The 27,820-nt window shown below is 39.1% G+C and overlaps 2 protein-coding genes and 1 non-coding gene across 6 annotated transcripts in view; 2 read left to right on the top strand and 1 right to left on the bottom strand.

Moving 5' to 3' along the window:
* Positions 1-6,091, top strand: part of DDX46 (DEAD-box helicase 46) — a 50,050-nt gene extending 43,959 nt beyond the window's left edge. For all 3 annotated transcript variants that reach the window (XM_054694382.1, XM_037509288.2, XM_037509287.2), the window contains exons 22-23: positions 3,705-3,778; positions 5,466-6,091. In XM_054694382.1, the coding sequence (XP_054550357.1) occupies positions 3,705-3,778; positions 5,466-5,513 (122 nt within the window). In that variant the 3' untranslated portion in view covers positions 5,514-6,091. The remainder of the gene's footprint in view (positions 1-3,704; positions 3,779-5,465) is intronic.
* A 4,897-nt stretch (positions 6,092-10,988) lies between these two features.
* LOC119243875 (small nucleolar RNA U13) lies at positions 10,989-11,092 on the bottom strand. Its single transcript, XR_005124874.1, has one exon. It is a non-coding gene; the product is annotated as a small nucleolar RNA U13 (small nucleolar RNA).
* Positions 11,093-13,314: 2,222 nt separating this feature from the next.
* On the top strand, positions 13,315-23,459 carry CUNH5orf24 (chromosome unknown C5orf24 homolog). 2 transcript variants are annotated; one of them, XM_037509284.2, is made up of 2 exons: positions 13,315-13,503; positions 18,942-23,448. In XM_037509284.2, exon 2 carries the CDS (start codon positions 18,945-18,947, stop codon positions 19,506-19,508), a length of 564 nt encoding a protein of 187 aa, XP_037365181.1. In that variant the 5' UTR covers positions 13,315-13,503; positions 18,942-18,944; the 3' UTR covers positions 19,509-23,448. The 2 variants fall into 2 exon arrangements, with proteins under 2 accessions (XP_037365181.1, XP_037365183.1); XM_037509286.2 differs by lacking the exon at positions 13,315-13,503 and adding an exon at positions 13,702-14,012 and having other exon boundaries at positions 18,942-23,459.
* Positions 23,460-27,820: the final 4,361 nt, after the last annotated feature.

The raw sequence follows: 27,820 nt of genomic DNA, 5'->3' as shown, positions 1-27,820 counted from the left end.
GCCATTATTACACATTGAGATTCCTATATACAGTTTGAAATGGTGTATAAAATATGTGGGTCTAGACCTTGCATGAATCCATTTTTTGCTTAGTGACTGACTTTGAGACACTTACCCATTTCAAATCAGGTTTTCAAGTGGCACCCGTTGTGTTTCTTGGCAGATTTTTGGTCTGCCAGTGAGTCACTGTGTTTCTCAGTTGTGTGACGCTGTTTCTCATTGCATAGCAGGGTGGGGGATGTTGGCACACAGATCTTCAAGAAGAGAAACTTATAGTGACATCTTTCAGCACTTGGGACTGTGCACATCTCCTTTACTACCGTGTTTATAGGCCATGCAGGAGGGAGACACAGTGACATCCAGTAGACTCTGATAATAAAACCTTAGGTAGATGTGAAGTCAAGTTTTTATCCTCAACTTGAGTATCATGTTCAATTGGTAAGCAAACCAATTTTGCTTACCTTAGTGAAGGTAAATCAGAGACATATTTGTTTGCTTTGAAAAAAGATCCTCTGTATAATTTATTAAAGGTTACTATGCATGTTTAGTAGTATAGAATGAATAATGTACAGTATCAAGGTTCCTTTTAAATATAGCTTTACCAGAACACATTTCCTGTACTACCACAGGAAGTGCAATAAGCTAGCCATGGTGTGCAGGCCCACAGCTTCTGCTGACTTTTCCATCCATCGTGAATGGTTTGGGTCACATCTCTTCATTGTCAACTAGTACTTAGGAAATAACATCTAATTTTTATAATCCAAACAAGCTTTTTTCCCCTAATAAAAAGATAGCCTTGTCAAAAATGAATCTTGAGAATTCTAGGGACATAATGGTGCAGGACATTGGTCATTAAGATCATTTAAAGCTTTGAGAATTTTCATAGATGATTAGATTTTTAAGAGGTCTTTTAGTTTTTGAAGCTCCAACCAAGTCTACGAAACACTAATAGGATGAAAACAGGTGTTGGAAGGAGCCTAGCATCATCTGTTTCTAGTTCTGTAATTGGAGGGACCCCACCGCCTGGCTCCTTGGAGGCTCTGTGTGGCTCAGCAGCGCCAGGCCTCCCACCAGGTAGCGGGAAGGAGAACAGGAAGGACTTACGTGCCTAGCCAGCCTGTATAATTTATACAGCCTGTTTTGTGACCCTCTCTTTTACTAGTGGAGAATCCCTTAAAAGCAGCCAGAGTTGTTTTAGGAGCAATGAAAGGAAATGCCTCTTTTTCATGGCAGCTTATAAACATGTGTAACCTATTACCCATAGAAGCTATATAAGTCAAAATTTTAAACTGGCCCAAATGGCCAAGCCCTGAACAAAGTAGGAAAATTACTCTTCCACTTAGATCTAGGTGACAGTGTCATTATCCTTTTTAAAATTAAAATATCACGTATAGCAATGACAAACTTTATACCAACTCCTGCCAAGTATATTTTTATTATGATTGTAACATTTCAGCCTGACTTGAGTCTTGAGTCTACCCTTGTCTTCACTTCATTTACCCTTCTATCCTTTCTGCATCCATCTTCCCCAAACAGCTTTGAAATGTTGTGGTTGATAGGTAGTGGGGTTGTATGACATGGATTAGATATGTTTCTGTGATTTCATAGCTATACTCATGTCTCTTTCCTTCTGGTTGTTAAGCCATTTCTTCTTTCTCAGGAGTCGAAAAAGTGATTCACATCTAATAAGGGGAAAAATTTTCCCGTTTCTTACGAATTGTTTTCCTCATTTGGTTTTCTTACATAAAATGATAAAATGTACTTCTTTACATTGCAATGCCAGGTGTCCCTTTGTTCTTTGACATTATATTCTTAGTTTTTAATCTTTAGACTACTTTGGTCTCGCTTTTTTTCCTTTTATCAGTGTGTACTGTGCTGTCTGTCCAGATTTATCTGCCCCCTGGCATGTCCTCTGACTTCAGATCCCTCCCTGCCTACCCTTAATGGGCCTCTCTTTCGGAACTTCTGGTCCAGGTATCTATTGACTTCAGTGCTATTTTCAACGGACATCCTATGAGCACTTCAACTTACAGCAATCTCAGAATTGAATTTCACCACCACTACTGCTGATAATATCTGGTCTTCCTCTTGGATTCAGTGTCTTCCTTCTTCTGACTTTCTTACCTGCTACCCAAAAATGTATTTACATAGTGGGAGGAACACAGTTCTGTGCACTCATTGAGGGAAAACACAACTCTTCCTGGAAAAGTCTGGGAAAACTACTTAGAAAAAGTAATATTTGAAAGTTAGTCTGGGGCCTCCCCGGTGGCGCAGCGGTTGAGCGCTGGGTTGCGAAGCTGCCCGCGGCCTCTGCGTGGCCGGTTCGATCCCCGGCTGCTCCCTGGCCACCAGAGGAGGGTCCCACATGGCGCGCAGACCTCTCCTGCCGCCCGCTGCTCCCCTCAGCAGTGTACTTCGGTCCTTCTGCCTGCTCTGCTCCCCGCTCTGGCTCTGGTGAATTCTCTCACCCTCCCGCGCTTCTGACTGTACCCAGTGCATGTATAAACAAAACAAACAAACAAACAAACAAATAAATAAATAAACATGCCTCTATTTAAAAAAAAAAAAAAATGAAAGTTAGTCTGATAGACTGCTACTTCCTTCTTGTACATCTTACTGTAATATCTTTACAAGTTTGTTTTCTAATAATCTACAAAATCATAAAGAGTATGAATTGAGTTTTTTGTGTAAGGACTTTCACTGTGTATCTTACATGGTGGGTTCTTTTAATGTTTCTTGAATATAATAACTATATGGATAAATGTTTCCAGCATGCCTCATCCACCTGGCTGTGTCCTTTCTCTTTCTCTCTCTCGCTTTCTCTCTTTCTCTTTCTCTCTTACACACACCCTCAAGCATGCTGTACTTCTCTTACTCTTTTTTTTTTTTTTTTTAAGATTTATTTATTCATGCATACAAGAACCGGGGTATAGGCCAGATGTGTGGGAGGGTGAGAGGATTCACCAGAGACAGAGTGGGACACAGAACAGGCAGACTGACTGAAATACACTGCTGAGGGTGACAGCAGGCGAGACAGGAGAGGTCTGCCATGCCTTGTGGGTATCTCCCCAGCTGGCCAGCATCGAACCCGCACTGCAGAGACTGCAGACAACTTTACAGCTCTCCGCCCAGCTGCCTGCACCACCAGGGATGCCCCATTTCTCTTACTCTTAAGTAATTATGCATGCCATTCGTAATCTGTACCATTGCACTTGTGATTCCATTTGCAAAATACTCACCATGTCATCTTTCCTCCCTCAACTTGGCTAGTGTTCTCTTTATGTTTAAGATTTTGCTCAGATGACTTTTCTGGAACATTTGTTAACTTCAAGGATCTAACTAATGTCCAGTAAATATTTCTCTTTAATTGTTTCTTACTCTCTTTTGGAAAAACTGCTAATGATCTTTTCTTCCTTCCTTTTAATCCAGCATATCAAGAATTCTTAATATTCTACTTCATGTTTCCTTGGTAGTTACATTTGAAGCTCTGAGAGTAAACAGAATAATAAACAGCTTTTATATAATGTGATTGATATTTCACCAATATTGAAAGGCTATCTTGTTAGTCAGTACTGTGTTCCTGAAAGTCACCTGTGGTTTTTCCTACTTGAACTCAATGACAGAGATAAACATGTAGTAATAGAAATAATAATAATAATAATAGGACTGTGATATAGGAATAATGTTTTCAACACATTCTCCAGGTGCCAATGAACTGGCTGTGCAGAAAGCAAAAGCAGAAATCACCAGGCTCATAAAAGAAGAGCTGATCCGGTTGGTAAGTGAAAACCTCAAGGATTTATTTGTTTTAATAAATGTTTTATTGAACTATAATATATATATATACAGAAAAACACACAGATCATAAACATCCTGCTTAATGAGTTTTCACAAAACATAATGATGTGCTCACCATCTAGATCAAGAAATACAGAGTATTACCCGCATCCCAGAAACCACTCCTTATTCCCTTCCTGTCATTATTTATTTTCTCCAAATGTAACAATACTCTGATTTTTAACATGGTAGACTAATTTTGCCTATTTAAACTCCATATATCTAGTATCTGTCACAACATTTGAGGAAATCAGTCTATGTTGTTGTATGGAGCAGTAGTCCATTTTTAGTGACTGTAGTATTTATGTGAATATACCAGTTAATTGATATGTTGAACTTTGGGGTTAAGTTTTTGGTTTTTATGAATAATGCATTTTTCCAGAGGTCATACAATTTATCCCCTCTAGCAATGTATGAAAATTCCATTTTCTCTAAATTTTTTCCAGTACAGGTGTTGCCATCTTTTTAAATCTGGGCAAGGAATTAATGTGATTTTGTAGAAAGCCCCATTTTATAGACCTTCCCAAAGGAGTCAGACACATCACTGTGTCTTCAGTGTCAGATGGAATTTGTAAATTCTTCCTACAATGTGTAGGGATGAGGGCCTTTGCAAAGACAGTATCCTTTCTCTAAGAATATGTTTGTGGACCTTTCTAAAATTCCCCTTACAGAACATTTTGGGGAGATAAATAGTTTAAAGAATAAACGACAGACAAAATAAGAGGGGAGAAGGAAAAACAGCCTTTAAATATAGTGCTTAAAACTAAGTGTTTCAGGGCCTCCCTGGTGGTACAGGGGTTAAAGTCTCAGTGCTCTCGAGCTATTGGCAGTGATTGCAGCATGAAATCGATCCCCAGCCAGGGAGCTGATGCACATGGCTCAGCAGACCTCTCCTATCTCACCTGCTGCTCCCCTCAGCAGTGTATTTTAGTCAACTCGCCTGTTCTGCTCCCCAATCTTTCTCTGGTGAATCCTCACACCCCCACACCTCTGCACTACACCCCAGTTCTTCTACAAATACATAAATAAATAAATAAATCTATCTAAAAAAAAAAAAAAAAAAAAAAAAAAAACAACAAACTCTCACCAAGAAGTGATAGAGGGTCTCCCTGGTGGGCAGCGGTTGAGCGCTGGGTTGCGAAGCTGCCCGCAGCCTCTGCTGCACCGGTTCGATCCATGGCTTCTCCCTGGCCACCGGAGGAGGGTCCCACATGGCGCGCAGACCTCTCCTGCCGCCCGCTGCTCCCCTCAGCAGTGTACTTCGGTCCTTCTGCCTGTTCTGCTCCCCACTCTGGCTCTGGTGAATTCTCTCACCCTCCCACGCTTCTGACTGTACCCAGTGCTTGTATAAATAAATAAATAAATAAATCTTTAAAAAAAAAAGTGATAGAGGAAAAAATTGTACTTTTCAGTGTCACCACCATTAAGTTGTTTCAAAATGGGTGTCAAGGAGTAGTCGGGTGGACATACAGAAATGATTGTTGGACATTTCTTCCTGAAAATAATAATAACATTTAAAATTTAAATATCCCATAGTTTTATAAGTTTGTATAGGAAAATACCTTAGCAGTTATTGCTTTTTTTTTCCTTCTTTTTCTGATGATGTGCTTTTTTATTTTTTATTACAGCAAAATTCCTATCAACCCACAAACAAAGGAAGATACAAGGTCCTATAAAACATCTGGAAAAAGCTTTTTATCTGTGCTGGTCTGTGATACACGTGGCAGTTGTCTGCAGTTTACAGTGTATTGTAAATGAAGATATTTTAAATTCTGTCTTGCTGATTTTTTAAATACAAGAAACCAGTATTTGCTAAAGAAATCTTTCAGTAAGTAGCCCCAGAATTATTAATCTATATTTAAAGCAGGCCTGTTTTCATAGTATATACTTTAATGTAAAATTTAAATATCAATATTTTAACTATCTGAGCAGTTTAAAAAAAATGGAAATTTTGGACTTCCTGTTGACGGTAATGGTAATAAAGTACACAAGTCGCTAAAGGTCTATTCTCCTTATCCTCTTGCAATGAAATTGTGATCGCCTCCTCAAAAGGTAAAATTCTCTTTCTAATTTTGTGTCCGTCCCCCCCTACCCCAAACTTAAATCTTACGGGACTCAGTGAACAGTATGAACTGGATTTAAGAATGTTATAACCGAATTTTTACAAAAAGAGTTGGGAGTTTTTGTTTCAATTTTTATTGTTGTAAATGGGGAACAGATGGGCTGCTTTTTGGTTTTGTAAAATTAAAGATTTGTAGTATAAGAGGTTTTTGTGTTTCTTTACACTGCAAAATGTTTTAGTATTGCTACTTTTAGGTTTCCCTTGTAACCTCTGCCCTATGCCTACCTACTAACTTTTTAATCTTGCTTAAAAGAAAGTGATTTTTAGTCTGTAAATAGTAATACAATTCCTTTTCCCTCTTGAAAGTGTTTCTACATCTGTACATATGGTATATACAAGCAGCGTACTAATTCTGCTTTTTCTTCAGAATAATTGAGTAACTTGTGAATTTTCTTTCTTAAAATTTTTCATAATGACACCCAAGTTTTAGACTTAGACCAATCATATGTGAATGAAATGTAGTTCACGAGCAGTTGTAAGTTATTTTTTTGAGCCCTCAGGTTTATTTCCTGAAATTATTTCTACTGTTGTAATGGGATCACTATGTATCTTTTTCAAGACTCCTGGTATATTAGAACTTAATATTGTCATTGCTTGTTGAAAAAAAAGGAAATGTTCAGGAATGAAATAGATAGTGTCTTAAATTAAGAGACATAGAAGGTCCTTTGAATATTCTTGACTTAGAGTTCTTTAAAAAGAAAAGAAAAAGCATCTATAGCTGTTGAGTTGCTTTAATAGTCCACTAAATGACTTAAAAGTGATCAGGAATCACCTTCGTTATTTCTTCAACATAAAGTTACCCTTACCGAAAAGCTGAGATGTAACTGGGGAATATTTTTGGATCCCTCTCATTCTTTCATACAGGAAGAAAACAGACAGAACACATATAACAGTATAAAACAAACAAACAAACAAAAAAGTTTCAGTTTAAAATTGCAGGTATCTTGGGCTCCTTCCCCCATCGCCTCCACTGTATTTATTTGTCCCCCCCCCTTTTAACCCAGTGATAGTTTGTTTCCCTTGATAGAATGTGGCAGTCCCACATTGGTCACAATTGGTGCTCCCTTCACTGCTAAATCACTTTGAGATTCAGAGTTTGACATCATTTTATCATTACTATCTTTATGTTTGTATATCTAGTTATAATGAGCTACTGATGGTCTTTTGGTCTACAATGAAAGGATTTGTTCTGTTAGTACTTTTTTTAGTGTCACACTGAGTCTGATTTTTAAGATTTGAACGATGTACAGATTTGTTTTTTAATGCATTATTAATATTTGCTCATGTTTTCTAATTTCCTTATAAAATAAAGTTAATTCAACCTGCATTTTCTTAAAATTATCTTTGCTGAAATGTTTTCTGCTGTTTTTCTAGCTTAAATACAGAGACTTGAGAGAAGTGTATTACACTCTCTATATCTTTATTTTAAAAATCTAGTCACTCAATACCCGTAATGCACAGTTGTACCCAAAAATCTCTTGAAAAAGCCTCTCAGTCTTTGATGGTGTTTCTTTTTAGTTTAAGATAAAAAGGCTCTGTAGGTGAAATAATATGTCCTTGTGCCAGTCAGCATTTAACTAGTGACACTTGGTCATGTGAAATGGAAGTATGGAATGAAAGGACAATAGCTAATTCCCCCAACTTCTTATAGAGAATTTATCATTTGATTTGTTTCATGTCTTACCAGCCTTATTGGTATACTCATAGTGTTCAGCTGGTAGTCACAGGGCATCTATGATGGCCAATTGTCTTTTTATCCATACCCTGTACATACAAAGTTTTTATTTGAGAAGCTCTTGATATCTCAGATTCATAAGTCCTGTGATGTCAGCTGTGGGGATCTGTTTCTAAATGAGACATTCACATCTTAAGAATCACAAATTGTAACTCGGCTGTGTCTGAGCCCTTTCCCTGTGGTGCCTTGCTTTGCTTTGTAAAACCATCAGCTCAGGTCCTTTGGTGACAGGTTAACATGGGGCTTAAGTTATATAGGAGCTGGGGAAAGAAGGACGTGGTATGTTGTAGATAATGGATGCTGAGTTCTTGTAGCTTAGCAGGCCAGAGTTCTGAGTGACTAGTCCCATGTGGTCCCTAAAAATGCTCTTCCTCTTTGATCTGAGTATGGAGCTACCAGTTCTTCGTTGTGGTACATAGTTTAGTATAAGAATTAGAACCTACTGACATTTTTTCTTATAAACCTCCTGTTTCTTGCATGAATAGTTAATCTTTTAAAGTATGTGTATATAAAGAGTAAAAAGTAGTAAATGTATGTGGTGGTATAGAGGGAATGGCTTAACCTTTCATCCCATTTAGGTTTTGTAGCCATCAAAAAAAAAACAAAAACAATAAAATCTCACTGGAGTGTGGCTATTAACTTGAAGAACAACATCTTTTTGCACACCACTTAATGAAAGATATGCTCTGCTCTTAGGCCAGCTTTCTGGAGCTGGAGGTAGAGATTCCCTGATGTGTTACCCATTATGAGTTTGAAGGTTCTTTTTTCTTTCCTATAACAACTTATAATTTTCCTCAGGCAGGAGTCCAAGTGGAAATGTGAAGAAAAAGTGTAAACAAACATACCCTTTGAAGAATTCCCACAATACCAGTCTCACTTCTATAGTCCCTATGGCTGAATTAGTATGTTTTTGTATCTAAGTGCATACTGTTAAATCACAGGATTGGTAAGACTTTACATTTCACTGGTTTTCTTAGCTACTCTTCAAAATATGGCATCAGCTCATAGAAGTTCATGATTTTTAACTGAAGCCCTTGAAAGGAAATTCTAATTTTGCATTAATCTGTCTGAGAGGAAAATGTGAAATCAAAGAGCTTAGAATCCAGATCAAAAATAGCAGGGTAACTGGGCGCTGGGTTTCTAGACTGCTGGGTCAGTCCCTGCTACAGGTTGGGAAACCCATGTCAAGAGGCATCCATGCTAAGCCTCCTTAACTCCGATGTGGAAGGCCCTCACTTTTCACTGTTGCTCTCTGTGGGTTGGGGGGTGAGCATGCTGAATGTCTTCCTGAAGTCACAGCGCCGAAAGCATGAGAGACCCGAGCTTACGTCCTACCTCCATCTCTACATGAGGTCCAAGCATTGTCCCTGGGGGCATGGTAACCATGTTCCATAACCCTCATGCGAATTCACTGCTGAATGGCTATGAAGATTAATAAAGAGAACCTGGACAACCCAAGCACTGGGGACCATAGCTCGGGATGGGACCATCACTGCACACAGATCAGAAAAGTATAAGGGACCTTCAGCTCCCATTGTATCAAATGAAGACCACGATACTGATATTCCACCTCTCTGCTATGGCAGGAGATGGTTTAATGAATAATTTGATGAATCATGGATTAAAAAAAAGTGAGGATTTAGTCCTAAAAATTGGGCTCTCCACAAAAGCTTTTAATTTGAATTTGACAGTTGGTAGTAGATAGGTGTTTAGCAGCTTGCAACAGCAGGTGCTTCTGGTAGTCCTTATGCTAAAGTGTCCATGGCCTTATTTCTGTATCTCTAGGAGAATCTCAGATGCCTGGATCCAACCAGTGTAAGGGTCCTGGAAGGTAGTGTTTTCTCTCCATTTTTGCCTCTCTTTGCCTTAGAACTGAGATTTCTACATGTATATTGTAGACTTTTGAAAACCAGCCCAGGACCCAAATCTCTGGCTTAAGTCTCAGATTTGGAAAGTTCCATGGATAGCAGGGGAGTAATGCTTGGGACCTTCAAAGAACCCAAGTTCTCTGTAACTTTTCCTGTCTAGTGTTGTTATTAAACATGTGTCTGGGTGGTCATGAGTCTGTGATACTCATTGAAGTTTGAAAACTATTGATAATCTTCATTTTGTTTTGCTCTTGGAGTTTTCGACTGCCTGTCATCTAAAGCATTGGTCTCCAAAGTGGGGCATATGTACTATCAACCTTTGAAAAGAAGGAAGAAAAAACTAGATCTTTTATTTGTATTTCCTTTTATACCTCATTCAAAGTTTTTTTTTTTTTTTTCATTCATTCATTTATTTGTTTGTTTGTTTATATATGCACTGGGTACAGGCAGAAGCGTGGGAGGGTGAGAGAATTCACCAGAGCCAGAGCGGGGAGCAGAGCAGGCAGAAGGACCTAAGTACACTGCTGAGGGGAGCAGTGGGTGGCAGGAGAGGTCTGCGCGCCATGTGGGACCCTCCTCCGGTGGCCGGGATTGAACCGGTGCTGCAGAGGCTGCGGGCAGCTTTGCAACCCAGCGCTCAACCGCTGCGCCACCGGGGAGGCCCTCATTCAAAGTTTTTTGTATGAAGGTTTTGTGTGTCATATGATACAGGACATGTCATATTTTTACAGTGTTGATTTATATACATAATTACAAATAAATTCACATATGGAACGGTATTTGGATACCTCAGTTTTTCATATATAAAATAGGGGCATGATAATATCTATTTCTAAGTGTTGTGAGGATGAGATGAAATAATATACTTACGCACATTTATATAAAGAGTTAAAGTATGTAAGATAAAATATATAAAGATTTTAAAGTATATAAGATTATATTAAAGTATATACTTGGCATGGTAAACATTAGTACTATTACAATAGGTGAAAGAGAGTGGATTTACTTATTTGCTGTACCTTTCACTTGCTATAAGCTGTGAATAGTAGTGGCTGTCCACACAATATAAAATTTATAAAGTGAGATTAATTTTTTCCTATGTGTATCTCAGTTCAGGTGAAAGTTTTTGCTTTTTTTTTAAGATTTATTTATTTATTTATACAAGCACTGGGTATAGTCAGAAGCGCAGGAGGGTGAGAGAATTCACCAGAGCCAGAGCTGGGAACAGAACAAGCAGACTGATGAAATACACAGCTGAGGGGAGCAGCGGGCACAGCAGGAGAGGTCTGCGTGCCATGTGGGACCCTCACCGCTGGCCAGGGATCAAACTGGTGCTGCAGAGGCTGCGGGCAACTTCGCAGCCCAGCGCTCAACTGCTGTGCCAACAGGGAGGCCACAAGTGAAAGTTTTTATTTTTTTTTTTTCACTTCAGAAGGGTAATGTGCTTACATTGTAATAAGGTTTAAGGGAGGCACATCTCACACAGCTGCGTGAACACCCAATCATCATGCTTATGAACCAGAAAAGGATTTCACAAGTGAAAGTTTTTAAGTAAACTTGTTGCCTCAATTGAAAAGCCTTTAGAGGCCGTTCCTAGCTCTAGGCAAAATTCCTTTTATGGCCTTTCTTGCACATGTATACAGTCACCATTTATCATTCAAAAATCTCAGTAACTGGTGGTTTGTATGATCTGACTTCCCTTGGGTCAGGCTGAAGCCATTGGAAAATGAATGAAAAATGTTGGATTAATTTCAAATTGTAATTTTGAATACCAGTTGTATTTCAAGGTATACACTTTTGATAAAGACATGTTGGGAGTTAAGTCAAATACTGTGCCTTTTTTTTTGTATGTTCTTGTTACCAGTGAAGTGATGATAAATGGCTGTGCTCTTGAAAAGATATGTATTCAGCACTAGTTGTACATTGTACCTGTGTGGTACGTACGGTAGCACCGTGTAAAGAGACCACCCTGAAACAATGACCAGAAAATACCAGATCATTGCATTTAACATTCTATTCAGATTATGAGTGCTTGTCTACCTTACAGAAGGTAAACTGCCCCAGATCAACGATCATGACTGTCCTGTGGCCCTACTATTTTCACAGCCCTATGGGGATGACATTCTCTTCATTTCACATGTGGGAAATTTTTCGAAGAGCAATGGCTTGCTCGAAGTTAAGTCCCATAAGAGGCAAATGGCAGGAAGGCATGCCAATCCAGGAATGTCTGACTTCTGTTACGCTGGCTACTGCTCTGTTGTGCTTGCAAATCATTTGACCTCGTTAGTACCTGTTAGTACCTGTTGACCTTGTTAGTCTCTTACCTCGTTTTATGTACAATACCATTTCAGTTTTGTAGAGTAACAGATAGGGTATAGTTATGACACAGTAAGTGCTACAATGCATTCTCAAATTCCACTGAGTAAAAAAAAGAAAACTTAGAGGTAACTTGTTTACAAGCTTTTTTTTGAAGCCGACTTAATATACCCTCAAATCTTTGTACATATTTTAACTTATCTATATTGGTATTTTCCTTTTACATATAAACAGTATACTGCAATGAGTCCTATTTTCTAGTATTTATACAGTGATTAGTTAGAATGCTATTTTGAATCATGTTATGAAACCCTGCCTACCAGAAAATGGATGGGTTGGCTTGTCTTGGGTTTCCTTCCTGGCCTGTGTGTTCACCCAGGAAAGTTGTTGCTCCTCTTCTACTGGCACAAGCAACCTGGCCAAGGACTGTGCTCCTGGTGGAACTCTGGTAAGAAAGGGCTCCACCTTCATTTGGTATTTGGGGGAAAGGACAAGCACCGTCCTTTTTAGCCTCTTCACCTGCCTAACAAAGTGTTTTCCTTTCAGCAGCCTTCCTGATTCTTAATCCTCTTTTTTCCTGACATCTTTGACTGCACAGGAGAAAGAACTGGCGAAATTAATCTAAGTGACTGCATGTGGTTAAGTGATAACCAGAAGTCTCACAATTACATGAAAGTCCACGAGTTTATGAACAAATTTATTTTTGGTGCCATCCCATCCTGTGATGGTGGAATGATGAATGTAGCGATTCCGCTGTCGTGGGTGTAAAAACTTAAAATTATAGGCTGTCTCACAAAATGAGACTTTCATGATCATAAGAAGCTCCTAGAACCAAGGGTCTAGACAACTTCATAATTATTGAATATTCTCATTACGTTTGCAGGCAGAGGTCTCACCCTACCCACCCATAACTAAAAGGAAGAGGCTAACTCCTCTGAACTCAAGGCCAGCACCTTGTTCAGACATAAGCAAACGTTTTTTCCAGCAGCGATTAAAGCAATTTCTGCAACAAGACCGCTGTCTTGGGTTTCCTTCCTAACTTTATTAGTACAATAATATGAGAAGAGAAATGGGATCAGTAGCCGCTCCAACATCGCAGCATTGGGGTGAAACTCAATCCCTGGACGGAAATCACCCCCTTTCCAGCGCTCCCGCCCTCCGCTGCAGACTCCGGGCGGCGGCGAGACCCGAGCTGCGCCAGCACAGGCCCCGCCCCGCGCCTGACCGGGCCGCGCACGCGCAGCCGGGTCGGAGGGGCCTCCGTCCCCAATCTCGCGTGCCTGTCGGCGGCGGGAGCTCGGGTCTCGCGAGGTGTGCGCGCGTGTGCGTGTGCGTGCGCGCGCGCGGTCCTCGCGAGCGCGCGCACGCCGCCCCCATCCGTGCGGAGCCTTGGCGGCCTCTTCCTCCCGCGTCCGGGGCAGGTCCCTGACTGGTGGCCGCGACCGCAGCCGGGAGCCAGCGTCCCCCTCGCCGCCGCCGCCGCCCTAGCTGCCCGCCCGTCCGCCTCGTACTTTCCTCCGCGCGGAGCCGAGGCGGCGGACCGGGGAGGGAGCAGCGCCAGCGCGAGGTTCCAGCCGATGGGCAGCCCCCGGGCGCGCTGAGGGGCCGGGCTACCAGCGGCTGAGGTAGGTGGGCGAGCGGGGCTCGGCGGCCGGGTCGGGAGCGGAGGCCCGGCGCCCGGCGCGCGGGGCGAGGCTGGGAGGCGGCGAGCAGCCGGGCCTAGCGCGCCGGCGGGAAGAGGTCTCCGACCCACGCCTGAGGAGGGGCGCTGGCCTCGCCCGGAGCGAGAGGAGGGGCCCCGGACGGAGCAGGCTCTTCCCTCGGCGTCGAGCCATTATTGGGGGGAAATTCCTCCTGCGGCGAGGGGGAGGGGTTACCCTTTCTTTTCTTGGAGAGGTCAAAATCGGCAGCCCTTCCTCCCCCCACCCCTCTGAATTAAAGCCTGGCGGCTGGGAGATGGACTCGTAGCTGGAGTGGCCTGTGGACTTGCACAGCTTGCACAACTCCGCGCGCGCGGAGCACGGCGTGTGAGTTGGGTTTTGGAGAGTAGAGCACACCAGCCTCTCTCGGGTGTGGGTGTGTGTCTTCTGCAAAGTTGTTCTGCCAACACAGCCATCGCTTTTAGGCACAACAGGTAATACATTTCTCAACGTCTGGTGTCAAATAAGGATTCTGGCTCCGGGGAAACTGCGCCGTGGGGCACAATTAAGGAGTAGGGAGAACACAAAGGAGGCCGTTATTTATGTTCTGTCCTCGTGTCAAAACTTTCCCTGGTGGGGCAGGATGCTTAGCTACTGCTATTTGTTTTGGCCTTTGCTGAATACACTTTTTGAGTTATTGAGGTGGGTCACAAAGGTACTTTGATTTAGAATTATAAAATCGTATATGATTCTACTTTAGAATAACAGGCCGTATGGCCTGAAATAAATCCCTGGGAATTATGTGACCTTTGGTCTTCGCAAGAGAGCAGAATTTGGGTTTGTTGAAAGAGAGCTTTTCTCATGTTTGGAAAGCTTCATGAATGTTTTGTGAAGTGCTAAAAATAGTTATAATCTGTACTATAGGACGACTAAGCTGTAGTGTAATGATGGCCGCTTTCAGGAGAAGGGAAAGGAATTATTTCATCAACAGTGGCTCACGGACAGACTTCAAGGGTTAACCCGCACTAAAAGAACTTCAGTGATGGCAAGTTTTAGTGTGCATTTTAAAATTCGAATTTACTCATAGTTAAAATATATGGAAAATTCATTTGACTCTCTTGTATTCACTGAACTGTTTTCAAAAGATAATTAACCTTTGATAGTCTACACACTGTGCTCTGCAGTTCTTGGTTTTCATTCAGTCCTAACTTTCTAGAAATGTCTTTCTGACTCTTAGAAACGTCGTCGGCATACTTTGAATGGACTCTATTACAATATGGGAAGTGTCTTTCAAGAAAGCAGTTAGCTGGCAAGCCCTGAGGTCAGAGTTAGTAAGTGTAGGATTAATGCTTATTTATGCAAATACTGCATATAAACGTATAATGAGGATTATGTACTTGCATATCTAATGTGCTGATTACCATCCTAAGAGGTTGAAATCTGAAAGTAGAAAAGGATTGGTTTTAGCTGTTTTCCTTTTTTAGTTAGCTATTTACATGGGTAATTACCATAGTAATTTTCTTGTCCAGCTTGTTAATCAGTTATTGAGTAAGCAGAATGTTGAGCTAATTTCTTGTTCGTAGCTGGGGAAAAAAATACAGAACATATAGAAGACTTGCCCTTTAGCAATGTTTTAAATCAGTATCTCGTTGACATCCTATTAGAATAAATAGCTTTACTTCTGTTTTGTGTCCTACTGCTTAGTATTTTGCATGGAGTTGGCCCACAATAAAGGCAAGCTATGTCAGAAGTAAATTAGCATACACAAATCAAATGCATAACTTTCTGGAGAGGATGAAAGGAATCAGATGGGTGCATTTAAAAAGAATTCAGGTCTTAAAAAAAAAAAAGAATTCAGGTCTGCTTTTTTTAAGTGTGGGATTTTTTTCAGTGTTGCTTGGTATCGTTAAAGATGCCTTTAAAAACGTATTTAAAGCTTAATGTAATGTAAGCTGAGACTGTATATCCTGAGTGCTAATAGATCATGAATGTTGTGATATATTAAGAGAAAGGGAAGATCCAGAAGCAAGATTTTGGTATGTTTCTGACAGGAAACTAAAAGGCATGAGCTTTAAAGAGTTCAAGTAGATTGTAGGAGGAAACATTTTCTCCATTTATTGATACTACCACCTGTGGAAGGGAACTTACATCTTTCTGCCTCTTTGCTAGAGCTTTCCAGCAGGGTGATACCTGAATAATAAAATTCAAAATGGGGTCACTTTTTTTCTTTTAGTTTTTTGCTCCAAGGCCTGAATGTGTTTCTCTTTGTATTTAAGTGTGGTCTCTCATCTAACTTTATTGGTAATAAACTGGCAATTTCTAATTCCTGTGTATATTTCTCTGTATGTTTATAACTTGAAAGGGAGATTCCTTCACAAATCCCAACATTGGCTTTTCTTCAAATTAGAAAACAAATTTATTTGTCTTTGCAGAAAGGTTTTAAGGCTCTTTGGAGAGGTGGGCGCTTAAGAGGGGAATAAAAAGATCAAACAATAATTTTTTTTCCTTTTTTTAACATTTATTTTTTAGAGTTTTTTTTTTTTTTTTTTTTTTTAAATACAATAGCTGGGGTACAGGCCAGAGGCACGGGGAGGGTAAGAGGATTCACCAGAGACAGAGTGGGGAGCAGAACAGGCAGACAGACCGAAAGCACTGCTGAGGGGAGCAGCGCGTGTTGCAGGAGAGGTCTGCCCAGCCATGTGGGAATCTCCCTGCCCGGCTGGGAATTGAACCCGTGCTGCAGAGGCTGCAGACAGCTTCACAGTGCTGTGCTTAACCCGCTGCACCATCGGGGAGGCCCAAGATATATTTATTTATGCATATAAGAACTGGGGTACAGGCCAGAGGTGCAGGAGGTAAGAGGGTTCACCAGAGACAGAGTGGGAAACATAACAGGCAGACTGACTGAAATACACTGCTGAGGGGAGCAGCAGGCGAGGCAGGAGAGATCTGAGCCGTGTGGGTTCAGCCCCCTGGCCAGGGATCTAACTCCAGCTCCTGCTGCAGAGGCTGAACTCATGCTGCAGTGGCTGCGGATAGCTTCACAGTGCTGTGCTTAACCCCTTGCGCCACCAGGGAGGCCCAAGAATATTTTAAATTGAATCTTACATTTTCATTTTAGTGTAACTGACTGATTCAGTCAGTAGGGTATGGATTTTGCCCTCTAGGCAGTATTTGACAGTGTCTGGAGAAATTTTTAGTTGTTACAAATTGAGAGCCAGTAAGTGTATAGCTATTAGAAGAGAGTTTAGTGGATTGAGGCCAGGGATGCTACCAAAACATCTTACAATGCACGGGACAATCCTGTACAACAAAGAATTAACTGACCCAAGGATAGTCCTGCTTGCTACTGAGAAAACATGGTTTGGTTGTGTATCTGCTGAAATTGTTGAATCTGAGGTCAGATTATCTGAATTCATATTTGACTTCACTGTTTCTTAATGTATGGCCCTGGGAACTTGCTTCAAGTCCTTGCTTCTGTCAGAGCTAATAATAGTATGTTCCTCATAGAGTTGCCTTGAGGATTAAATGAGGTGATGTTCCTCAAGTGCCCAGTATACTACCTGACACACAGAAAATACTCAAAAATGTAACTGTTGGCTTATATTGTTACACTTGGAATACTTCCTTAAAATCTCCTTATTTGTCATCTGAAATTAGAATTTGAGTGAGTGAAGTGGTAATAAATTACCTAGTTCTTATTATGCCTTTGGGGAATGAGGGAGGAATTACTCCTGTTAATATTTGTGTTTTGCTCAGTCTTGTTTATGTTCTCGTTTTGAGTCTTCTGACATAAACAAATAACTTCTCACTGTAGATGTTTTTCCTTCATAGTTAAGACTTTAAGCCAGTTGGCCAACATCTCTGTCTTAATTCTCAGCAAATATTTAGTAATTCAACAGTTCAATTCTGTGACTGATCATATTTCCTTTTGCCTTTATAAACTGAAATAAATTTTTAAGATTTATTTTTATTCATGCATCCAAGAATGGGGGTATAGGCCAGAGGTGCAGGGGGTGAGAGGATTCACCAGAGACCATGGGGAACAGAACAGGCAGAATGACTATTACTGAAATACACTGCTGAGGGGAGCAATAAGCGAGAGACAGGAGAGGTCTACTGCTCCATGTGGGTCAGCTCCCTGGCCGGGGATCAAACTCATGCTGCAGTAGCTGCTGATAGCTTGATAGTGCTGAGACTTAACCCCTTGTGACACCAGGGAGGCCCCTGAAATAAATTTATAATGATTTTGACTCACATTAATTATTTGTTCTTAGCCTTTTAAAGATTTATTTATTTATGCATATAAGAGCAGGAGTGCAGGCCAGAGGTGCAGGGGTGGGAAGATTCACCAGAGACACTAGGGAACAGATCAGGCAGAGTGACTGAAATACACTGCTGAGGGGAGCAGCGGGTAAGTCAGGAGAGGTCTGCTCCACCAAGTGGGTAGCTCCCTGGCCAGGGATCAAACTTGTGCCTCAGTGGCTGTGGATGGCTTCATGGTGCTGGTGCTTAACCCCTTGCGCCACCAGGGAGGCCCCGCAGGCAGTAATTTAGGGTTGTCTTACTGTGGTGTTAGTTTATAATACATGCTTTATAAATAAATAAAAATCACATTTCTGATCACAGTAGAGAGCTTTGTTGCACATACAACTTTGTCTTGACAACCATACCTTCAAAATAGGAATTTTAAAATTATTTTCCATATTTTTGCAATATAAGTCTCAGCTGTATGTAGAAATGTTCACTCATTTTAGCTAATAGAAACATTTGTTTACCCCTTGTTGGTACTTCCTCCTGTTTGGATAGAATGGTTTGAAGGGAATAAGTATCTTGGGACAAGACATAGTGTTCTTTGTGTAGTAGATTCCATCTTGTGTAAAGTAAGGCATACACTCGGAATTCCATCTTAATAAATTACAGTATTGATGAGGAAGTGTCAGCCTTGTGTATACTATTCTAACATTCTAACAATGTTAGACAAAGTGGGGGGGAAGGAAAAAGAGTTCTTGTCTTTATTGTTGTTCTTTTGAGGTTTAGTAATCTAGAAGAAAAGAATCAACAAAACATAACAGGTTTATATTTTATACGCTTTACATTTTCTAAACAGAACATTATGACTTCTAAATCAGTATTATAATTGAGTTACCTTTTATGGAGTTTGTCCCTACTTGTGATTAAATTGTCAAAATCATTTCTCAGTTTGAATCTGCTAATGTGTATTGCTTAAAAGTGGTCGGTATCTTTGAGTCTCCTTCGAACTGTCTAAATTTGTTTATAAATGATAGGTAGTCCGTGCCCGTCAGCCTCATTTAAATAGCCTGTATAGTTGTTGGAAGATTTTGCTTTCCCACTGAATGCCGGCATACAGACTTACATTTGTTTATGTGTATTTATGCATATTTGCCTTTTATTTTTGGTAGAAAATGATGCATCCTGTTGCCAGCAGTAATCCAGCTTTCTGTGGGCCTGGCAAGTCTTCCTGCCTCAATGAAGATGCCATGAGAGCTGATCAGTTTGACATATATTCCTCCCAGCAAAGCAAATACAGCCACACAGTCAGCCACAAACCAATGGCTTGTCAGAGGCAAGACCCATTAAATGAAACACACTTGCAGACTACAAGTGGCAGAAGCTTAGAGATAAAAGACGAACTAAAGAAAAAGAAAAATCTCAACCGATCTGGTAAGCGTGGCCGGCCTTCGGGAACTACAAAATCAGCAGGATACCGGACCAGCACAGGCAGACCCCTGGGAACCACCAAAGCGGCTGGATTTAAGACAAGTCCAGGCAGACCTTTGGGTACAACTAAAGCTGCGGGGTACAAAGTCAGCCCGGGGAGACCTCCAGGTAGCATTAAAGCTCTATCCCGTCTGGCCGATCTTGGCTATGGCTGTGGCACTGCTGCTTTTCCTTACCCTATGATGCATAGCAGAGCCGTGCACGGGGTAGAGGAAAGCAGCAGTGAAGTCAAGCCACCCAATGAGTGAATGAAGCTGGAAAGGAGGGCCAGATTTAGAAGGAAGATTGTGAATAATCCCAAAGCTTCTTTTATTTTAACATACATGATTTATGGCCTGGGCTTTCCAAATTTGTTTCCTCATATGATTTTTTTCATACTTTTGCTCAAAAACTGCCAGATGCTGCCAGATGCACTCAGGGCATGAGCAGTGGCATTCTGTTTGTACATAGGTTCCAGTGTAACACCTACTAAATAATTTTTGCTTTTCCTTTAGAGTTACTGTTGTTGTATCTTATTTCACTACTACTTCTGGGCCATTCTCAGTAGATGATTTATGTGCTAACCAACTGAAACCATTATACCTGTTAGCTTGTGGAGTAAGTCTACAATATAACAAAGATAATGTCTAAGGTATTTTTAACTGATGGAACAAAGCAAACTAATGATTCAGGATTACTTAAGGTAATGCTGTGAGTTTTTGTAACATTTATTTTCATGAGACAGGACACAGATATTTGTATGCTTTGGCATTTACACAGACTTCAGATATTAAAAATCTTATTTTTAGTGTTCTAGGTTTAAGCAGCTTCTTATTTATTGACCTACATGGCATTAATTGATTTAGGCATTTTTCCTGAAAGAATTCTTCAGTGTTTACCTTTCAGCAGTGATAGGTTGTATATTTTCTAATTGCATAAGAGCATATATACCAAACACTACAATCAGTTCATATTTACAAGAAAAAATTCGTTTTAATAAAAACTGCACATTACATTTTTGGTGAAATACAATGCGTTCTGAGAATAGCATATTTAATATAGTAGAAAAAGAAACATTTTAAGGTCTGCCTGTAGCTATAGTCACTACAATTTTGCCTTTCATATTCCTGAGTTTTACTAAATCATTTTTTAAAACATTAATGTTTTTCACTTATTTAGAATGATTTTGTTTTTTTCCTAAACAACTGTCCCACTGCATTAGCACTTACCTGTGGTTTCAGGTTTATATCTACCAAAGGAAACACTGAGTGGTAGAATGTAAAACTGACGTAAACAAAATATAAAGTTTTCTGACTATCAGAATCTGATTATTAAGAAGCATATAGGAATCCACCTATGCATGAAATATAAAAAAGATGTTGGTTAGTTTAATTAAATCTCATTGTGGCTCCAGGGAGACCACTTCCTCCAAAAGAAGTTTTTTTCTAACTCTGTTTGCTTTAGAAGCAAGAAAGAAAAGAAAAAAGTACTGAGTAGATAAGTATAGTAGGGATAGAAGGAGGGAAGTCTCTCTTCTCCTCTTTTTGAGTATTATCTTTAGTTACTGAACATTTTATATATTCTGAGCTTGTTCTAAATAAAATTAAAAACTGAATTTGGAGAAAAAATTCTGCTGAACTTTAAAGTTACATTGTGTGTATTTGCCATTTTAAATGCCTTTGAGATTATAATGTAGATTTGCAGGACCCAAAAACTTAAAATAATTGGAATTTTAAAAGGGCACATATTGTGTTGTTTGGGCTTGCTCTCAATTAATGCAAACTCTCATTGCAAATAGATGTTATGTTTCATACCTTTTTTATCAGGAAAAAAGCAGCAAGCCTTTAGGTGTTCCAGTGATGCCTGACTCAATGAGCTGGACTTTTTGCTGCTCTTTACAGTAAGAGGTGTTACATTGTATGTGGGAACTGTGTGCCCTGGCATCTATGACAGTGACCTCAACAATTTAGTGTTGCACAAACCATAGAGAACAATGTTGGATGACTACAAAATCAGTTGTAACATTCTGGCAGCTAGATTGCTAAAGTGAATTTCTCTTGCAGAAGTTTAAAATATAAAATTTAATAGTTTACTGAGAACAGTATAACTTCTGACACACAGATGCTTACATCTTTATTCATATGTTCATTTATCCACTTTTATTATGTATCTTTCATTTAGCTGGTACTCAAAATGATGACCATCCGCTGATTGCTTGGTAATCCTCTTTTGAATTCCTAAAAACATTTGTTTAAATGTTCTACCGTAGGGTGATATATACCATTGTCAAGGCTTTGGTTTGGTGGTGTATTCTGTAGTATGTCCACATTTTCCTTTCAGTTTATTTTCAGTCCTAATGTTGTTACACACCCTTCCCTTTCCTCACTGCCCTTCCTCCTTCTCCATCCTCCAGCACATCTGCTCAGTGGTGCTGTGCTGTGTGTCAGAAGATAAAGCAGGTGTATTATTGTATAATGAGTTTTGTATACATGTTAACAAAATTGTTAAAATGATTAAAGGAAATATGTTCATAACAGTGTTTATTACTATCAGGAGCTATGTCCCAGGAAAAAATGGGAGTGAATGGCTACACTTGTGAATGGATAACATTCTTTAGAAAGCTGAATTTGCTGTTCATGGGAGCAGTTACCTGGAATATTAGATTTGTATGCTGGTGAGCATCTCCTGATTCCACTTCCTTTTCTCCTTATGAACAATTTATTGGTGCCATGCTGAAGAGAAAGACATCTAAGTGATAACATGAATTAAATCTTAAAATATAAAATATTTTTACTTCTCTATAATCTAAAGACTACATTGTGCATCTTTTGTAACACTGTCTCTTGTCATGATAAACACTGAAATAGCATGTTAAACAATTGCCTATACTTTAATATAATTGGGGAAAACTGGCCTTTTCCTCAACTGTTTGATTGTTTCTTGAAAGGTAAATTGCTAATTTTATATTGTGTAATTCTGTTCTTCACAAAATAGGTTTCACTATTCTGTATTAAAAACTGTTGGTCAGAAAATGATCTGCTATTCAAGTAAGTTTGCTTTAGTTTTTCCTTTAAAAATTACTATAACATGCCTTATTTATTATATTAACAAATAAGGAGCTAATACAGATGAAATTTTCACTTTTTGACAGATATAACCTTGCATAACTAATCTTTAGTATGGGATGATTTTGATACTATCTTTGGAGTTTTGCATTGGATATTAAAAAAAAATACTGGCTCAGTGTATTGGAAGAAAATATGTAGTGTCTGCTTAATTTTTAATATTTGGGGACTTTTTAAAAATCAAGAGTTCAATTAGAGTAAACAATTCTTTATATTTTTAGTTTACTTTTTAAAAGAACATCTGTCAAAGTAATAACAGTAATATTCATTCCAAGCTGATGTTTGTGTGAATTTACATGTATATTTTCATGAAATGAGGATTGAGTTTGAGTTAAGGAGGAAAAAAATTATCTGGATCCTTTTATTAGACAAAAGGTGATCCATCCAGTGTAAGAAAAACGAGTAGATGAACTAATAAAAATAACTTCTCCTTCATATCTAAGAAGCTTTAAAAAAAAAACAAAAAACAATTCAGGCGATAGTGACGATAACTTCTACTCTGTCAGTCATTGTCTCTATATGTGGTAAAATTTTGTGATCCCTTTATAGTGAAATATAAGAAGTCACAACAGTTGTTCAAAACATTTTTACCCTGGATATAAAATATTTTGATGCCATGCTTTTATTATAATTTAAGTATATGCTATTAAACTCTAGGATGTATCTGAATCTTTCCTTTGCTTTTTCAAATCTTTCCTCCCCCAAGGAGATAAATCTGTATTCTCACAAAAATGTATTTAATTGTTTGATAATTTGAAAATGCAACAGTAAATCAAGTATGTGATTTATAGTAATCAGTTCACTTGGATTTTTTTAAATTTCACAGTTTCCTTTTCCACAGATAATAATGGAGAAATTAATCACCAATTAACTGATTAAAGCACGCTGTCCTCTGCTGTAAAAAGTCTGAATAGATACTGTGTATGTTTTTATGTCCATGAACTTGAGCTACTCGTGTGCAATTATGTGTATGGGAATGGAGTAGTGTTCATGATTTGTATCTACATCATCATATGGATGTATATTTATTAATAAAGTCATTACTTTAAAACCAGCTTTGTTTACTACTTTATTTCTTAGAATATTTTTCAAGTGGGGGGATGATAAATGGAAAACTCTTTTCATGACTGAATCTTGTATTTTTCTTGGGTTATGCTTTCTGAAAAAAATGCCTCTCTGGTCTTTTCTTGTTCTCAAAATAGTAATTATATATTTGTCATTTAAAATCCTACTTACAAAATGATATAATTTTGTTTCCATTGTTAAGATACATCAGACTGATAATTCGACTAAGGGCTTATATACTAAAATTTAAACATTGAGACTTTTAGTTTAGAAAAGTCAGATATTAAACATTGCTAGTTTTTTTATATTAACTTTATTAGTGATATAAAAAGAAAACCCTTTCCTCTAATGATCTTTTCCCCTAATTATTAACATACAGTTACCTTTTCAATTTTCTCCAAAGCCTGCAAGTCATCTAGAATAGAAGTTAGCAAACTAAGACTCACTGCCGCTTTTTTGATTTTTTTAATTAAAAAAAGTTTTTTAAAAGATTTTTTTATTTATGCATACACGAGCTGGGGTGTAGGCCAGAGGTGTCAGGGGGTCGGGGAGTAAGAGGATTCACCAGAGACAGTGGGGAACAGAACAGGCAGACTGGACTGAAATACTGTGCTGAGGGGAGCAGCAGGCGAGAGGGGAGAGGTCTGCTGCGCCATGTGGGTAGCTCCCTGGCTGGGGATCAAACTCAGGCTGCAGTGACTGTGGTTTGCTTCATAGTGCTGAGACTTAACCCCTTGTGCCACCAGGGAAGCCCCAATTTTAAAAAAATTTTATTTAATTTTTTCCCGTTATATTGTTGTAGTTCCCATAGTTCTCCTGCCACCATATTACTTGTGCACCATCACCATATTCCCTTGTATTCCTCCCTCTCCAGTTTTGCACACCCCCACCTCACCCCCAACCCCGCCTTTGCTGTATGCCTTAGTTCTATGGTCAGTTGCTACTTTTGACTTTTTCTTGAAGTTTTGTTTGCTTTCTCTATATTCCACATACAAGTGAGACCATCTGGTATTTATATTTTTCCTTCTGACTAATCTTGGCTAGTATAATCCCTTCCAGCTCCATGCATATTGCTGCAAATGGCATGAGTTTGTCTTTTTTGATCACTGAGTAATATTCCATGATATAAATATACCACAACTTTTTGATCCATTTGGGGCATTTGGGTTGTTTACATATCTTGGCTAAGGTAAATAGTGCTGCAGTAAACAGGATTGCAGGTTTCTTTTGGAATTACTGTTTTTGTGTCTTTTGGGTAGATCTTTGGAGTGAAATTGCGGCATCATGGTCAATCCATTTTTAGTGTTCTGAGGAACCACCGCACAGCTTTCCATAGTGGCTGGACCAATTTACATTCTCACCATCAGTGTAAGAGGGTTCCTTTCATAAAGTTTTCTTGGAATAGTCACTCCCTGTTGCTTACAGATTATCTCTGGATGCTTTTGCTTTACAGTGTCAGAGTTGAGTAGCTATGACAAGAACTGTAAAGCCTAAAATAATTGCTAATTATTCCTTCCCTATGCAGAAATGTTTGCTGACCCCTCATCTGGAAAAATAAATTGGAATATTGGGAGTCTACCTTTTGGTCTAGGGGTTGTCTGCGCTATAGCCTGAGTTTTATCCCCAGCCAGGGAGCTGACCCACAGCAGACCTTTCCTCGCCCACTGCTCCCCTTAGCAGTCTATTTCAGTAAATCTGCCAGTTCTGCTCACCACTGTCTCTGGTGAATCCTCTCACCACCCCCCTACATCTTTGATCTACACCCCAGTTCTACACAAAAATAAATCTTTTAAAATAAATAAATTGAAATATATGTAGCAAATAAAATTTGAAGTTGAATTTCAAGACCTGAGCAAATGATGGCTCCCTCCCTTTTAGATTATATTAAACAATCTAAAAATTACGCTTATGAGCAATTTTATGTGTTCCTTTGTTCAAATTGTTGAGGTCCTTTCATTTAAACACGGTAATGCTGTTTATAGGTGCTCTGTTTCTGATCTAAGTACTGACTCAAAGGATTGCTTAGTGTTTACTAGTATACTTTTATCACGTTTTCTTTAGCTCTTTAAAATAGTTTCATATTTGTTCATTATAGTAATATTTCTAAACTTTATCATTCTCTTGGATTTGTCAGCAAATCAGTCCTACTTAGGAAAGTTTGTCAATTGAAGATCTGTAGTTTGAAGAGAAGGCAGAGTCTCCCTTTACCATCTAGAATTTATGCTTTGAATATTATTAACACACTTGTTTCTGATCCCAAAAGTTGCCATGATATGTGAGAATAATGAACAACCCTTAGGAAATATAAACCAATTGTCATTTGCTGGTTTTAGAACAACACAGATTCATTAACTTGAATACTAATATGTAGATTGTTACAGTTTTTTTTTTTTTTTTTAAAGATTTAGTTATTTATTTATAGAAGCACTGGGTACAGTCAGAAGCCTGGGAGGGTGAGAGAATTCACCAGAGCCAGAGCAGGGAACAGAATAGGCAGAAAGACTGAAGTACATTGCTGAGGGGAGCAGCGGGTGGCAGGAGAGGTCTGCACGCCATGTGGGACCCTCACCCAGTGGCCCGGGAGCAGCCGGGGTAAAAACCGGCGCTGCAGAGGCTGCGGGCAGCTTCGCAACCCAGCGCTTTGCAACCCAGCGCTTAACCCCTGTTACAGTTTTTAAACATTTGAGAGAAAGAAAGGTTTACTGGCTCCATACATTTTCCTTAGCTCCCAACCCAAATTTCTGTTTTGTGTGTATAAGGATTTCATCATCAAAATAGTAATCATGTCAAGATGTGTATCATAAATACTTTGTGAAGTAAATAAGAATTTTAATGCCTGATTTCAATAAGAACATTAGAGTAGCAGAAGGGAAATGGCTAATGATCTTAACCACAGGCCAAATGTTTGTGATAAGCTGTTAGAATATAATGCCGCTTTTTTGGTGATACAGTTGGAAAAGGTCACCCTTAAAGGGAACTTGCAGCTGTTTCAAAATTAATGGCAACTATAAACCTAAAAAGCAACATTGGAGTGAAAGTATAACAGGCCTAGCAATGTGATGGTGTAATATAGTGCTTGGCATAAAAATTTATATGCCTTATTAAGTCATTGCAGCTTTACTGAATGATAGCAAAAGAATTGAGGAAGACCACTTTTACTGGTAACAAAAATTGAATCCCAAAGAAGTTAATTTATCAAATTCAAGTAAAAGAAATACCAGCATTTGGGCCTCCTAACCACTTCCTCTGTACACCATTGGAAATGTTTAAAATGGGATTCTGCTTTTATTAGTAGTTGTTTTTGCATTAACCCTGAGATAGGTAAATGTGATCACGGGAAAAGAATTCATTGATTTTGTCTCCTTGCTAGTGGCCACTCTTGTGAAAACCTAGCTGCTCTGAATTAGCTTCATAGCTGGAAGAAAGATATAAAGTCACTCATTTAAAAATTTTCTTGGTCTCATTTATCTATAATGCTTTAAAAAATATATAGTCCATCCTGCCAAGTGTTTATTTCCATATCAACTTGGTATTTTTCTAAATACAGAATCTGCCTATTTTGTCTATGATCTGCGTCAAAGATCAGGTTATCTGTGACCTCTAAGAAGTTGATTTGTGCTCTATTTTTTAATGCAATGGCTCTGATAACATTCATATTTCTCACCGTATAATTGTCGTGTGCAATCTTTCCAGACCTGGGCTGATTGGTAGTGTCTTTACCTTTTGCAAAATAAGACTTCCAGATAACCCAGTTTTCATTTTAGCTTGAAGGGAAAGGTTGAGGAAGCCCCAGCCCTTTAGGTAAGTAACATTGTACCACTTACTTTCTTTTGAATAGAGGTTGACCACATCACTGCATATAGTTGTAAGAAGCACTGGAAAGTAGTTGCTACTCAGACAGCCAGGTTCAATTATGGAAGAAAAGAATGGATTTTAGAGACAGTCTCTACCACCTCTCTATAGGTAAGGTTTGTGGGCAGAAGAAGGGTAAGGTTAGAATGAAAACGCAAAATTACCTACAGATTACATGAAACCATGTTGAGGTTTTTGAAACTAAGTCATTGGTAGGTGCTATTTTGAACAAATTGTTAGTTTACTAAATATTTGAGTGTTGTCTTTGAGCCACACACTTGTGGGTGCACTAAAGTGAATTGTATGAAAGGTTTGGAATGGTTTGTATCATACAGTATGATGAGTGTTATGGGATAAATGGGGAGAGGGCTATAAGAATCCCAAAATGAGTTAAAATTTAAACTGGGAGCTGATAGATGAGTAGGGGTTGATGTGCAGAAGAGGGGAGAATGTTAGAAACAAAAACACTGCACATGCACAAAACCTCAGTGTGCTATTTCAACAACAAATAATTGTGCATGGTGAGTGGTGATAGTGAA

Source organism: Talpa occidentalis, unplaced genomic scaffold (assembly GCF_014898055.3).
Source record: "Talpa occidentalis isolate TD23 unplaced genomic scaffold, MPIMG_talOcc4v2.1 talOcc4.13, whole genome shotgun sequence".
Taxonomy (NCBI): Eukaryota; Metazoa; Chordata; class Mammalia; order Eulipotyphla; family Talpidae; genus Talpa; species Talpa occidentalis.
Note: the sequence above shows the minus strand (reverse complement) of the source record. Positions and strands in the feature narration are given on the sequence as shown.

Coding starts and splice junctions, on each gene's coding strand:
- CUNH5orf24 (XM_037509286.2), top strand. CDS start 18,945: ATGATGCATCCTGTTGCCAGCAGTAATCCAGCTTTCTGTGGGCCTGGC.